The sequence below is a fragment of the Zophobas morio genome, unplaced genomic scaffold, assembly GCF_036711695.1.
Source record: "Zophobas morio isolate AGI-343-1 ecotype UQ-CSIRO unplaced genomic scaffold, CSIRO_AGI_Zmor_V1 ptg000002l, whole genome shotgun sequence".
Lineage (NCBI taxonomy): Eukaryota > Metazoa > Arthropoda > Insecta > Coleoptera > Tenebrionidae > Zophobas > Zophobas morio.
Genome location: NW_026972107.1, coordinates 20,560,723 through 20,575,194, shown reverse-complemented (window position 1 = coordinate 20,575,194; position 14,472 = coordinate 20,560,723). Strand labels below are relative to the sequence as shown.

General features: G+C 31.8%; 1 protein-coding gene and 1 long non-coding RNA gene across 8 annotated transcripts in view; one reads left to right on the top strand and one right to left on the bottom strand.

Annotated features, from left to right (window-relative positions):
• Ip3k2 (Inositol 1,4,5-triphosphate kinase 2) overlaps positions 1-14,472 on the bottom strand; it is a 94,748-nt gene that overhangs the window by 7,481 nt on the left and 72,795 nt on the right. The window contains exons 1-2 of one of the 7 annotated variants that reach the window (XM_064057505.1): positions 5,606-6,184; positions 932-1,212 (exon numbers count right to left, since the gene is read on the bottom strand). The exons of 5 other annotated variants lie outside the window; for them this stretch is intronic. In XM_064057505.1, the coding sequence (XP_063913575.1) occupies positions 932-1,212; positions 5,606-5,771 (447 nt within the window). In that variant the 5' untranslated portion in view covers positions 5,772-6,184. Of the gene's footprint in view, positions 1-931; positions 1,213-5,605; positions 6,185-14,472 lie in introns of those variants that run through there. One more of the 7 variants, XM_064057519.1, reaches the window with a different exon arrangement.
• Positions 1,153-14,472, top strand: part of LOC135130197 (uncharacterized) — a 67,950-nt gene continuing 54,630 nt past the window's right edge. Inside the window, exons 1-2 of the long non-coding RNA XR_010280704.1 lie at positions 1,153-1,239; positions 1,303-1,443. This is a non-coding gene — a long non-coding RNA (uncharacterized LOC135130197). The remainder of the gene's footprint in view (positions 1,240-1,302; positions 1,444-14,472) is intronic.

The window sequence follows — 14,472 nt, the reverse complement described above, 5'->3', positions numbered from 1 at the left end:
AATTCGTATAAATTGCGTTTGAATGCACCTTTGTTTGGGTTTTGTGTTTAGTCCACTGAAAATTTCGAAACTACTATGAACACCTCAAGCAAAGAAATTTTTTGAAAATAATTTAAAAGCTACTGATAAAGAAAATTATACTGAATACAATTGTTGACACTAAAGATGAGTTTTGTTTTGCTTTTATTCGTAGAACAAAGAAACTATTATATGCAAAATAACGAGAAACCTGAAATAAGTACAATTTTGATAATCGCATAGGACAGTGATGACCTTTTTGATATCTAAAGTATGAACAATCAAAGTTATATTAATAAATTCTTTCTAGTGATTCTGATGTTATTCTCACATTACTTCTAGCAGAAGATATTAAATTGACAACTTTTACTGTCTATAATACAAATTATTCTGCTGGATATTACCTCAATACGAAAATAATCCAGACACAAAGTCCAGTTTGCGCATATTTTCTGCGATACTTCGTTATCTCTTTGAGCACCATGTCAACCGTCTTTTTTATAAATTGAGTAGCTACTAAAAATTAAAAGTGTCAAATTTATGATAACGATAACTAACATTTAACGCTAGCAAATAATTTTGCTGTTTAGAATGCACGTGGAATCTGCGAACGATTTGCTAAATCATTTTTCACAGTATTTTGAATATCGTTACCGTAAACAATAACCAAAACTGGACCAAATTTACCGCCTTGAACAAGACCAAAATTAACGTCGATTTGATTTCAGCAATAAATTACATTATCCACTTTAACTACTATACTGTTTAATTCGTCTTAAACATGTCTATGACACGAAGATGAATGTAAAAGTTCTAAATCATTCGAATCTTCTTTGATAAATTCCCGCTTAGTTTTCGTAGACTACTTTTAATAGCTTAAAATTCAAGTTTCGAATATGAGAGTGTTCTTCACCTTAGGCAACTGTATTTTGGGTATTTCGGGAACGTCTGAATCCCACTCTGAGCTGAGGTCATCGCTGGAGGCGTCACCATAATCGGTGGGAACTGGAACTTCCAATAAACTTTTTTGATACTGGTCGTAACCGGTGGAGGCGGTCGATCCTCGTCTGGAACCCGGGGTTCCCGGACTCGCGCTGCGCCGGAAAAGACTGCCACGACGACTCAAACGGGGCGAGGAGTCCGACCCTGGTGAGGGGGAGCGGGACGGCGAACGGTTGGGGGAGAGGCAACCCTCTGCAATGTGAGAGGAAAACTTTATGGGTAAGGAACATTCCGCCATTTTGCTTACAATCATGACGCTTAACGTTAAAATGATGTCGACAGGAAGGAAATGGAAAGACAAGAAACCATGATAACAGACAGCAGACAGAAGAGAGGCTACCAAAAAGCGGGCCAGAGAATTTAGTGCAAGACAGATTTTAGCAGAACCTTATCTTCGCTGATTGGTGTCAAAAAAAGATAAAGGTAATACGAACATTCCAGAAGTTATTATGACCAATAAAAAGTTAATGTCGGAATATCCTCCAGTTATTTGCTTCTTTAGCTTTTAATTTGATTGCTACCTAACGTGATATTTAATTATATAGCGCATATTAAAAAATCGGCAGCGTCATTGTAATTTAAAAGGAGGTAAAAAAAATACAAATAAATTAATACGTCTAAAACAAAATCAACCGGAGCTGATGTTATTGAAAGTTTAATTTCTGTGAAATCACTAAGTCATTATAGCCAATATCTGTTGACAATCAGCTTTTTTCACGTACAACTGTATTAACAAATATTTTTCTTTGGATTAGCGTACGTTAACAAACGAAGAATTCGGCTCTCTTAAGATAAGAAAGTGAAGGCTACAATTTGTGATCATTTTTTTGTACTTAGTGTTACACCTTCGAATAAAAAACTGGACATCTTTGTATTAATTATGTCTGCCTTCTTCAGTAATATTTTAATTATGTTATTAGTGAAATATAACACGCGCGCACTGTATATTCATTACCGAATATTTCTTTACAACTTGACTTCTACTCGCCTGTCACAGTATAGGAGCATAAAAAAATTTTCTGAGAGCACAACCCCAAAGAATATATCCTCAAAAATATAAAAAAATAAAAGAAGAAGAATGGGTCCGCATAGATTCCATGAAAATCAGAAACAGAAGAATGTGGTTAGTTTTAGTTGAAGGCGCACTAAAGAATTATTTTGTTATCAAATTAATTGCCTGGTCATGAATTTTTATTTATTTAAGAAAAGTTTCTTTGAAGTGTTCTAGTGAATTTAAGTGTAATTCGTACATTCAAAAAGACTAACTAAACCGAAAAATTAATCACAAAAATATGTAAGCAGAAATCGATACAAGGTAATTTCGATTCAATATGAACTACTGCAGTAGTCGAAATAAATTGAGGGTAAACAGTAAAATTTTATGAAATATAATTGACAATATTAGCTGCAATTTTTTATATTCATTTCTCTTTGGGGTTAATATGGTATTTCTTTCTTTTTTTATTTCAGTTGGTAATATTTGAAATGTGGAGATACTGCTGTTCGTAACATAACAAACGTAATTAATGCAGCAAAAATTTTCCCAACAAAAATATGATCGACCTTTGTCGAAATTGTATTGAATAGTGAATTTACCTTTGACGAAATAAGCACACAATAATCGTGTAATAAGAATTACGTGAGAATATATGGATATCTACGTAAGTTTGTTAAAAATACATCTGCCAACAGTTGTGTACATGTGGATATTGTTAATGCTCTCATTGAGAAGGTGAATCCAAACAATTACACTTTCCTTACCATAAAACATGTATTTGAAATTTTCGTCATCGTCACTACTACGCATTCTCGCAGATTCACTAACTGAGAATATAAATAATGATTTAACAGATCCTCAATTTGATAACCAAAAATCGCAAACGGAAGATCTCCAAATTTAGCACTTGCTACTTCAATAGATGGTGCATAATGATCAGCGTAGTGTGTGGACCGCAATCAACAGGATTACTTTATGTTTGTTAACAATATACTTTTCAAAAAAGAACATTTTTCAACAATGTTCGTATTTGTAAAGCAACCTTTATTATTATTTTCATTCAAAAGAAAAAAAATATAGGTCTCAAATTTTGTGTCGATTAATTGCTAATCGTGACATTTTAATAGCAAACATTCCAATAAGTTTTTATTTCAGTGGAACATTTAGTGAGGAAAGAAATGTAAATTATCTTTATACCCTTCTGTGTCACCCTGAAATTAAAGACAAAACAATTGGTAACATCTTCCGATGTAATAGAGGAGATTTAATTAAATAAAATTCATTCGACTTCATTAATTATTTCAAAGATCAATTTCCAATCGAAGTCTGATTTTATTTCTTATCTCAAAATTAAAATATATTCCAAACGCTTTTTTATTCAGAAGAAAATTCAAAAGAAAAAATGTACAAACAGGAAAAATACAGAAGGTTATATAAAATCGCAAATATACCCATAGAAATTCGAAGATTCTTGTTTATTTAAGTAGTGACAATGTTTGTTCTCTTTTAAATTTGTAAGTTTGAAAGTCAAAATTAGTTTCTAAACTAGTGGCTTAAAAAAATACGATTCAGCTTTGTTTTAGAAGATGGTTTGAAAATGATCATTGTCCACAACTCACTACACAATATACATTTTTAGTAAACTGCACTTCAAAAAATTACCAATAAATAAAATACCAGCCATTACAGAAATAGTTAAACAATTATTCTAATATTTTGTGATTATTATATTCTTACTTTAAATATACAATATTTAACAATATTTCCATAAAATCGGCAAAATTTGTAGAATATTACAATTAGACTTATTAGTGCTTTCAAGAAATTACGGCCAAAGTTAATAACGTATAATGTCTTGAGATTTCAGTTTTGGAATAGTAATACAATAGTTTAGAAATTCCAAAATAATTAAAAATTTGTGTGCAAAACGAAGACAAATTTAAACAAAATTGACTCTGCTTTGTATCAAAAAAGCTAAATGTGCTTTCGCTAGTCACCTTAATGTTGGTTTGCTATTCTCTAACCAACATCAGTAAAATTTATGTATTAAATATGTGTATGCTAAATAAAAGAAAAAAATGTTTGAGTACGATACATAAAAAAGACGAGTTTATAGTTATTCTTATAAAAAAATTGACATATGTGTAACCGAAACCAAAGTTTATTATTTCGTAATTCATTTCGGTGTCAAAGTCTAGACATTGTATATACACATTTCGAAGATCATCATCAAGTGACATTAATAATTGCATTAGACAGTTTACTTTGTTAAATGAATAACATTAATAATATTTAACTGAAAACGAGAAACCTATTTCCAGGATACATTGTTTCGGGGATCCTAAAACTTTGTAAAGATATAAATAAAAAATCGGTTGCTTGTGACTAGTTATAAGTAGGATTTTGACACAAAGATAAGAATGGTCATAGATCTAAATTTAACCATTAGTTTAAACCCGCTTTAAATAAATGTGTATCAATCACGCTATAACAAAACCAAAAATTATGTAGTAGAGTACTTATTTTATCTTGACTACAAATGAAATCACCCAATAAAGATAGTCTTCAGACAAAAAATACAAACAAGAGATTTTCAATTGTACACAAAGTTGATTAAACTATTTATTAATGGATTGCACATAAGCAGAGCAATATAAAAATTTATTGCTTTTTATCACAAGTAAAGATTAATGGTTTATTTTGTTAGCAGCAGTTATTTCCGTTTTTTTAAACACACTTGCTTTTAAATAAAGGAATTACAGATTAAAATTAATTTTTATGCCTTTCACCATCAAATTATTTGTTTTGAGTTTGAGTTATACAATCCAGACCTGATGCATTTTTAACCGACAGTACAGATAAAACACTGGACTTGCAGTTGTTACTACAACATTTAAACAAAATTTTATTAATAGTCACAACAAAATAAAGGATTTATTATTAGCACCAAACATATCATGCAGATAATCAGTTTATGATTATTGCTACAAAAATTGAACTAAATTGCCGTTTTAGATCGTTCGTGATTTCATAATGACGTTTATCGGTAAGTGTTCCTTGAAATATTTAGTAATACCAACAATAGTGCAACGTTTTGTTAAAAGTTGTAACCTTATTTCGAAAAACGTTACATACCTAATTGACACAGGTACGCAATTGACGTCAACGAAATTCCTCAATGAGTTCACACACAAATTGCCTCATTTTCTATAAAATTGACAAATCTAAATTCGGCGAAATGAGTCTGAACTACCCAACCACTAACTACCGACGACGAAAAGGCTGCATGTCAACGAGAGATTGGGAGAAAACTAGACCCTGTCAAACACAATCGTGCATGGTTCTCAGACCGAGAACACTTCATTAATTACAATCCAATTAGAAAACCCACACCAACACAGTTGAAAAAAAAAAACTTGGAACTACCAAAGAAGCGCTCGATAAAGGTCAAAAAACAAAATGTCATCGACATGGTACAACAAACAATAGAAAAATGTCAACATCAAAACAACATAAACAGGTGTCGAAACCGTGACTATGCAAAGACGACAGAGCAATGAGCACTAGCTCTCGAAATTCCAGATATACCTGATATCATCTTCTGAGGGTTGTTGTCGCAGTGGTCAAAGACGCACGGCGATGGCGAGCACGTGATCTCCGGCGAGTTGGGAAAATAAGAACAGGCACAGCCATCTTCGGAGGCGTTTTTCGACATCACGATTTCTGGTATGATATAACCGTAGATCTGAGGCATTATTCTTGCGCGTTCACATGGCACGAGGCACTTTTTGGCACCGAGACGGAGACGATGCGATGGAGGGCATCCGCGCCTTTTACCCGAGTTTCACTTGTGGATTTTCACTCTTGGACGACTTTCTTTGCACTCGCGTAGATAAAATAGACACGCGGTGTTGTACATATGATACAAGCGGGTTCGAATGGTATGACGTCCGCGTTAGAGGCACGCAAGCGTGCGGAGGAAAAGACAATTCACTGCGAGTATGAATGAGGTGGAAGCTGGTCAGTGCGGCTTTGCCAGTGCTGCCTTCATGTCGAAGACTTTATAAACAATTAAGCTTTGATGGATTGATAAAAAGCGAGGTTCGGTTTAGGCGTTGAGGTGCGCTTTGGGAGGGACGAACAGAATGTGGGTAGGTTAAGCGAAGATAGGACGTGAATTGGTTGCATGCAGTGGTTCAGGGTTTACGCCGTCGTAAAACGGAAACCGCGTAATCATTTGACGAAACGAATGACTAACTTGAATATTCACAAATTCGATGTTTGAAATACATTAAACTGGAACGGTGTAAGCAATTCGCTAAATTCGATTGACACTTGGACGTTGGACGCAAAATACTAAGAGCTGCGTCAGGAAAGAAAGTTACCGAAATGCTGTCGATAAAACAACTCAGAAGATAATTTTTTGAGAAATACTAAAATAGTTTAAAACAATGTCTGCATTTTCCACATTACTAATTATTTTGTCAAAATTCATTGTTTAATCTGTTAATCTTGGTTCTCAATAAGGACAACCTTTTCAATCGTTAAATATTTACCACGGAAATAATTGCGGGTACAACAACTATTCTGTGGTAGATAATACATAATAGATATTGTTCGTGAAATCGTGCCTTAAGACTATCAGTTATTTCGTAAGCACTTAGATTTCGTTGGGTTCACGATTTTCTAAGTTTATATGTTGGCGTTTCAAAGAAAAAGTAATTTCACACAGCTTAGTAAGTCAGTTAATCACTTTAAAATTTACTAAACAGTTAGGACAACAGATTTAGAATGAAATGCATTTTATTTTCGGAAATCTTTAAACATATTAGTGTAGAGCACGTGGTAACAAATCTTATTCTTATGGACTGTTAATCATACCGTTGCTTTTGATGTATAATTATGGGTCGTTGGTTATGGGTGTCATGAAGTGTCAAAATTACCCATTACAAAAAATCAACAAATTCAAAACTTAACTTATTTCGAAAAATAAATAAATAATCTTTCCTGTTCTTTGTGATACTGTTTACTTCTTACGTCAGAAATTTTGAGTCATAAGCTCAAATGTATGTTTTAGAGAAAAATAGTTGAAATAAACGGCACCAGAAAAATATTCGTGCAAATCATATTCCGGAAATTATTCATAAAGTAACTTATTTAAGAGATAATTTTTAATAATCAAATTGTCTGTTTTGTAAACATTAGCACCGAACCTACGCACAAGCTAAGCCCGTATTTTCTACAGTTAATTTCTTTTTAACCTGTAGTAACAACTGTTACCCGTTATAAGAAACCAACTACGTAATGACTAGTCGGTGGTTTCCCAAAATTGCAGTGGATTAAATTATATTTTCTAATTTGGCAGTAGGTTTCCAATTCATTTCAATCAAATTTTTTTCCATACAAAACCGCCCGTTCACTTTCATTTCAGAATTTAAAAAATATTGCAATTTTTATCTCCCATATTTAAAACGAGCGTGTGTTTTTTTCGAAAACTTTCATTATTCAATGACATGTAATATAGCGTGCGAAAGTACATTTTACACATTTTGTATATTTCATGTTACTTTAAAACATTTGTAGACTTAATTTCTTTTTGTTTATTTCCTATTGTTTATAACTAATTTGATGTTATAAATTTCACTTTGTTTCATAATTTCCAAATTCAGTCGAAACAATTTTACTTATACAGAAAAATTTGAAGAAAAACTATTATTTACTTCCAGGTGCAAAATTTAAAACAAAGATACTATTCCTCGTTGGATATTTGACAAAATAGAATGAAGATATTTATTGAAACTATAGTATTTTTTACGTCGACACTGATTATTTCATTTTTATTTATTAACATGTTTCTAAACTTTAGTTTAGTATTCACAAAAAACTAATTATTATTATTGTCAGTTCTTAAAACAGCACCAAAAATGAAAATTATGCTTACTACATTTTCAATTCATAATTGGTAAAATTGTTTATGTACAATCAAATACATAAACATAAAATTTTCATTTACGTACGTACTGGCTTAATTTAAATTTTGTTTTTGTAATGAATTAGACGCAATTAATTTACATGCTTGATGTTGTCCTTATTATTTTTTTGTTATGTTAATGTTTCTTTGCAATGTTATTATTTATTGATTTTTATTATCCTCTTTTAAAATCTAATTTTAAAAAATAAGACTGAATTGTGCTCGAAATATTTCTGAGTTTTTGACGATTTTATTTAGTCGTTATGTGTTATTTGAAATCTTGAAAAAATAAACGTGTAATGCTAAAAATGTAAATGTAAATTATTGTTTTTCATTTTGTATACAACAGTAAAATTTTTAATATTGTTGATAAATTCTCTACTATAGTTCAGGATACCTACATGGAAACATAACCCAAAAATATTTTTAGGATTAAATTTAGTTCTCAATCTTTAATTTAAATATAATTGTTTTTCGTCGATGTATATCCACAAATTATAATGACAGTAATAGATATTATAATATAATAAGATAATTAGCAAACTTAACATTATGTTGTGCATCCAACCTGTTTTCTCGTGGATGTAAATAATAATTTGTCGGGAGTTACAGTTGTTTATAAATGATAAAAAACGAGATATATTTTACAGCTTCCAGCAAAAAAAATGTTTGTCAAAGTGTAATGAAATGGTGTTTGACCTGCCACGATTTTTGTACTTGAATTACGAATAATCTTTAGAGATGCAGTCTGAATGGGGCACTTCGGAACAGGTATATCTTTTAATTAATTCAGTCAGTGGCAAGTCAGTCGAGTATTTATAATATCGTTAAGTTAAGTGGCTGTTTCCGCTGGAACACAGGGCAGAAGCACATTTCATCTTACAAAAAATTAACGTACGCGAACTGTAATTTAGCAAGACAATCGAAATTTCTTATTTCGCGATATAATTTGACAATTCTGATTCCATGTTATATATCTAAACAACAGCAGTTCGCAGTTTATGTCGTGACAATGTGAAAAAACCCGTCAGAAATTATTGTTATGTATGTGGTACTTCGACGTTATTATATATAAAAAGCCCAAATGCAAAGAAAAATGCCGCTCGATACTAATAAATGTTTGTAGTTTCCTTCTTCTTTTTCTTCTTACAACAGGTTATTTATAAGTGGACTTGAATCCACTCATTGCTTAAGGTTTAAGTGATGTTTGTTTCTTGTTTCTAGTGTTTACAACTTTCTGTTGTGTATGTTTTTGCTTTAAGAACGTGCTCACACTACCCACCGAATATTTTTCTTTGCAAGCTCATATCATGAAGTATTTCCCGTCTTTTTCGCAAGATTTTTGGTCTATTTTGTTTCAAAACCACACTTAATTCTGTCTGATGCATACAGCCACCAAAAAATTGGTCTAAAGAGTTTAGACAGTACTTCCCTCGCTGTCGGAAACGTGACGACTGCATGCCTATTATGTTTTTTTTTCGCAATGGATTTCAAAGAATTCGGTTTTATAGTTCCTGAGTAAATCAATAAAATTAATTTACGCATTCATTAATTTTTTTGAGTCACCCTGTATATGCAAATCCTAAAAATATGAATGGAGTGATAAATTACAAGTACAGACTCATCATATTTTGTACAGTTTAGATAGGATTTATTCGGCAAACTTTTGAGCTGACGTCATCAATTTTTTGGAGGGGATAAGCAAATGTATTTTGACTAAACACTTATTATGCTCTTTATAACCTTAAAACATCTTCAAGATTTCAAAGCATTCGGTTTTGTAGTTCCTGAGTAAATCAGTAAAATAAATTTACGCTTTCATTAATTTTTTTGAATCACCCTGTATTTGCAAATCCAAACAATATGGATGGAGTGATAGATCACAAGTACAGACTGATCATATTTTGTACATTTTAGATATGATTTATTCGGCAAACTTTCGAGCTGACGTCATCAAGTTTTAGGAGGGGATAAGCAAATATATTTTGACTAAACATTTATTATGCTCTTTATGACCTTAAAACATCTGCAAGATTTCAGAGCATTCGGTTTTGTAGTTCCTGATTAAATCAATAAAATATATTTACGCATTCATTAATTTTTTTGAGTCACCCTGTATATGCAAATCCAAAAAATATGAATGGAGTGATAAATTACAAGTACAGACTCATCATATTTTTACAGTTTAGATAGGATTTATTCGGCAAACTTTCGAGCTGACGTCATCAATTTTTTGGAGGGGATAAGCAAATATATTTTGACTAAACATTTATTATGCTCTTTATAACCTTAAAACATCTGCAAGATTTCAAAGCATTCGGTTTTGTAGTTTCTGAGTAAATCAGTAAAATATATTTACGCATTCATTAATTTTTTTGAGTCACCCTGTATATGCAAATCCAAAAAATATTAATGGAGTGATAAATTACAAGTACAGACTCATCATATTTTTACAGTTTAGATAGGATTTATTCGGCAAACTTTCGAGCTGACGTCATCAATTTTTTGGAGGGGATAAGCAAATATATTTTGACTAAACATTTATTATGCTCTTTATAACCTTAAAACATCTGCAAGATTTCAAAGCATTCGGTTTTGTAGTTTCTGAGTAAATCAGTAAAATATATTTACGCATTCATTAATTTTTTTGAGTCACCCTGTATATGCAAATCCAAAAAATATTAATGGAGTGATAGATCACAAGTACAGACTCATCATATTTTGTACATTTTAGATATGATTTATTCCACAAACTTTTGAGCTGACGTCATCAAGTTTTTGGAGGGGATAAGCAAATATTTTTTGACTAAAGATTTATGATGCTCTTTATAGCCTTAAAACATCTGCAACATTTCAAAGCATTCTGGTTAGCAGATTAAAAATTAAATTTCAAAATGTTGTTTTATAATTTTGATTTTTTTTTCCAAAAATCTGGACGTTTCGGGTGAAAAGTCGCTTCAGAGTTGTAAACTACATGTGTAGGACTATGTTATTTTATACAATTGAAAACCCATTTACTATGTACAATTTTGAAGTGACGTCATCGCATTAGTGGTGGGGATGATTAGACAAATTTTGGTTAGCGTTTTACCATCTACATGATATTCTTAATATAAGTACAAAATTTCACAACAATCGGTCGAGTACTTTCGGAGATTATCTGTCTAATAAAAATCCGGGACAACAGACGGACAGACGGACGGACAGACGGACAGACGGACGGACAGACGGACAGACGGACAGACGGACGGACAGACGGACAGACGGACAGACGGACAGACGGACAGACAGACGGAAATGGGAGACCTATTTCTTCGTCTTCTAGGGGTCATGAAAGATCGAGAAAACGTAAAAGTAGAGAGTCGGCCGACGGACTCGATTACAATACTTCCTTTGCTTACCCTCGGGAAGTAAAAAGGAAACTTATACACTAAAATCTAGTTGGGTTTGTATTTTTATCAATCATAATAATAAAACAAATATGTACAGAAATGTTTTTAGTAAACTTTCCTCGCTTCAGCAGCTCCAGCCCAACAAGAAAGAGAAAAATAAGTTTGTGTTCTATGGCTTATTTTATTTTACAAATTGATTATCATGTTTCTTTTTTCTTTCTAAAACTTCTTGCTTCTGATTTTTAATAATAAAAAAAGAGATTTTATATTGTTTAAGAGCTCATTCTTGTATCACAAGGCCAGAAACTAGGCTTTTACGAATACAAGCGAATTATATAGTATACATATTTTAGCAGTTACCTTAAATTGGGTATACTTGTTCAAAACTTTGTTTGTAACAAATTGAGAACCAATAACACCAACTAGTATCAATACTCATAAAATCAAAAAATTCCTATATTTTTGCCGGACTAGTCCGGCAATTTTTGGTTTCTGGCCGTTTAAGACGTATCGAAAACCGATGCGGGCTAGAGGTACAGAGTAATAAAAGTAAAAATAGGAACTTTTACAAGCTGAATCCGAGATGAACAAGTTTGCAGTGCAACTTTGAAATGTAACGAAAGATCGTATAGTTAATGCAAAGTAAATATTCACAGACTGAAAAATAACACACTTCCTTGACAGACTTTTCGGAAAAGTACAAGCAAGCAATTTAAACTTGTTTCGAAAATATGTAGAATAGACGAAGTGAAATTTCGAGTAGTATATTATTAAATTATTATACAGCCGATGAAATAAGACTATGGACTTTGTTGAGGTTGGGGTCAACACTTATGAAACTTTTCTACATACTTTCTCTTAAATTCGTCGACAATTAATTAATTTCTTCGTTATTCTATCATCAATCTGTCAACCTTTTAAATAACGTAGGTATGTAATGTGGTTACTATATTATTAATTAAAAAAAAATCAGTATTCAAACATCCTAACCATACTTTAACATGTAAGTGTATTGTTACATTATCATAGTATTTACACAAACGTTTAACGCCCCATGTTACTGCTTCTGCATTGTTGGAAATTTTGGAAGTACCTAGAATTTTATGAGCTAGAGGTACAGGGTTTTTACCTTCGACTTTAGTTCGTGGTAACTATCTGCACTGAATTTCCTTGATACACAGAACAAAGATTATGCGTCTCAAATAAAAGTTAAAGAGAGGGTACATAAACTAGCAGTTTACTTAAGGATAAAACCTACTCAAATACCAAATTTAGATACATGACACAGTCGACACACACATGATACCTGATATCAGAGAAATAAATTTCAAATTTTCTATTCGATTTCTAGAAAAAGGAATATTATCAAAATTCGAAAAAAAAATTAAGATTTTCCCCTATTGCAAATATAAGCTACATACCAGGTCAAAGTAAGCACTAGGTTTTAACTGAACTTTTAGCAAAGCTACTCGATTTTGTAGTCTTCGTAACAGTAAAATTTCAAAAGTTACTACCAAAACTTGCTACAATTGTTTATTGATTTCAAAATAAGTTTTTTTCTATATACTGTATTATATCAAGAGAGTCAGTGTAGTCTGTATGAAATTCATCGCTACCGTTCATTCTAAGTAAAAGAACTTTTTTTCGTTATACCTATTACCTAAATATTCTGAAAAGCGACAAACTTATCATACAATATTACAGTGTACAATTTTATGACGTATTAATTTTTAGATATTTTTCAAGATGTTGTCGTATGGGAAGCTCCAAACTGTTACGTAATCTTGTTGTCGAAACTCCCAGTTTATCAGCAGCATTTCCCATTCATTTTCTCAATTTAGTTTCCCCGAAAATCGGTACTTCGCAAATCAGCGCGGTAATTTCCTCTTTCAGCGATTTTTATTATTTGTCATTTACGACACCACATATTAACATAATCATTCTTAAAAATATATCTCACCGGCGCCCCTGTTTCACTTGGGTCGACCGGTCATTGGCACATGAACCTCGTCAGACTCTTGGCATTTTTTATGTGAAAGAAATTAACGTTCATAGTTATTGTCGATTAATTTTGAATCTAAATTAACCTAAAAAGCAACGAGCGAATTAACGTCAATTATTTTTTAATTTTTACTACCGACACCGAATTCCATTGACGTACCGCAACGTTTATGGTTTGAAATCATCCTGATTTTATAACAAGCTACAACCGTATAAAAAGGCGGAAATATAAGACACTTTTACGGCACGCGAAAATTAAAAACTGCAATGTACGTCAACGCAGAAGTACGTTTATCGACAAAATAAACAGATGCTGAAGTTACTGTGGTGCGACGCAGAATGCAGAACAGTTTTACTAATTAAACAGGGTTATAGATTCGTGAATCTCAATCAACTACTCTCTACTTTCAATAACGGGATTGACGTGATCGTGTGAAAATATGAAACAATAGTTTATCAGATCAGCACAAATAAAAAAAAATAGACATGGAGTGTCGAATAGAAAATTTCACTTAAATATATAAAAACATGAAAAAGTAATGGGATTATTTTTTGTGAAGAGAAGCTGCTTTTATAAAACACATTTTGTGTTATAAGTTATAAAATAAAATTTATTGCTAAACATATGTTAAAAATTCCGCAACAATTTGTTTCTGTCATAACAGCAGTATTGGTATTCTAAAAATATGCTTTTAATGGAGTGGATGTTGCCCACGTTGACATTTTTATTATCTTTTCTAAATTAAATCAATCTATCTACTTACTTCTTATAATATATGAAATTCTTCTGAGGCATTAGCATTATTATTTTTATTGCATTTGCATTACATTTGTGAAAGTGACTGAGAAATTTATAATAATTGAAGATGCCCAGAGTTTAGAGTGTAATCACTTGTCTCTTGTGATTTAAAAATCATTAAAAAAATTACCGTGGTTTAGTTATACAATGGTGGTTGATAAATTCGAAGCGCGCGTTTTATAGTTATATATAAATATTATCTTATAACGAGTGATTTACAGCATTCCTTTCAATGCGAACTTCTTGCAATATAGATGCAGAATGCCAAGGTGTGGGTAGTGATTTGGAAATT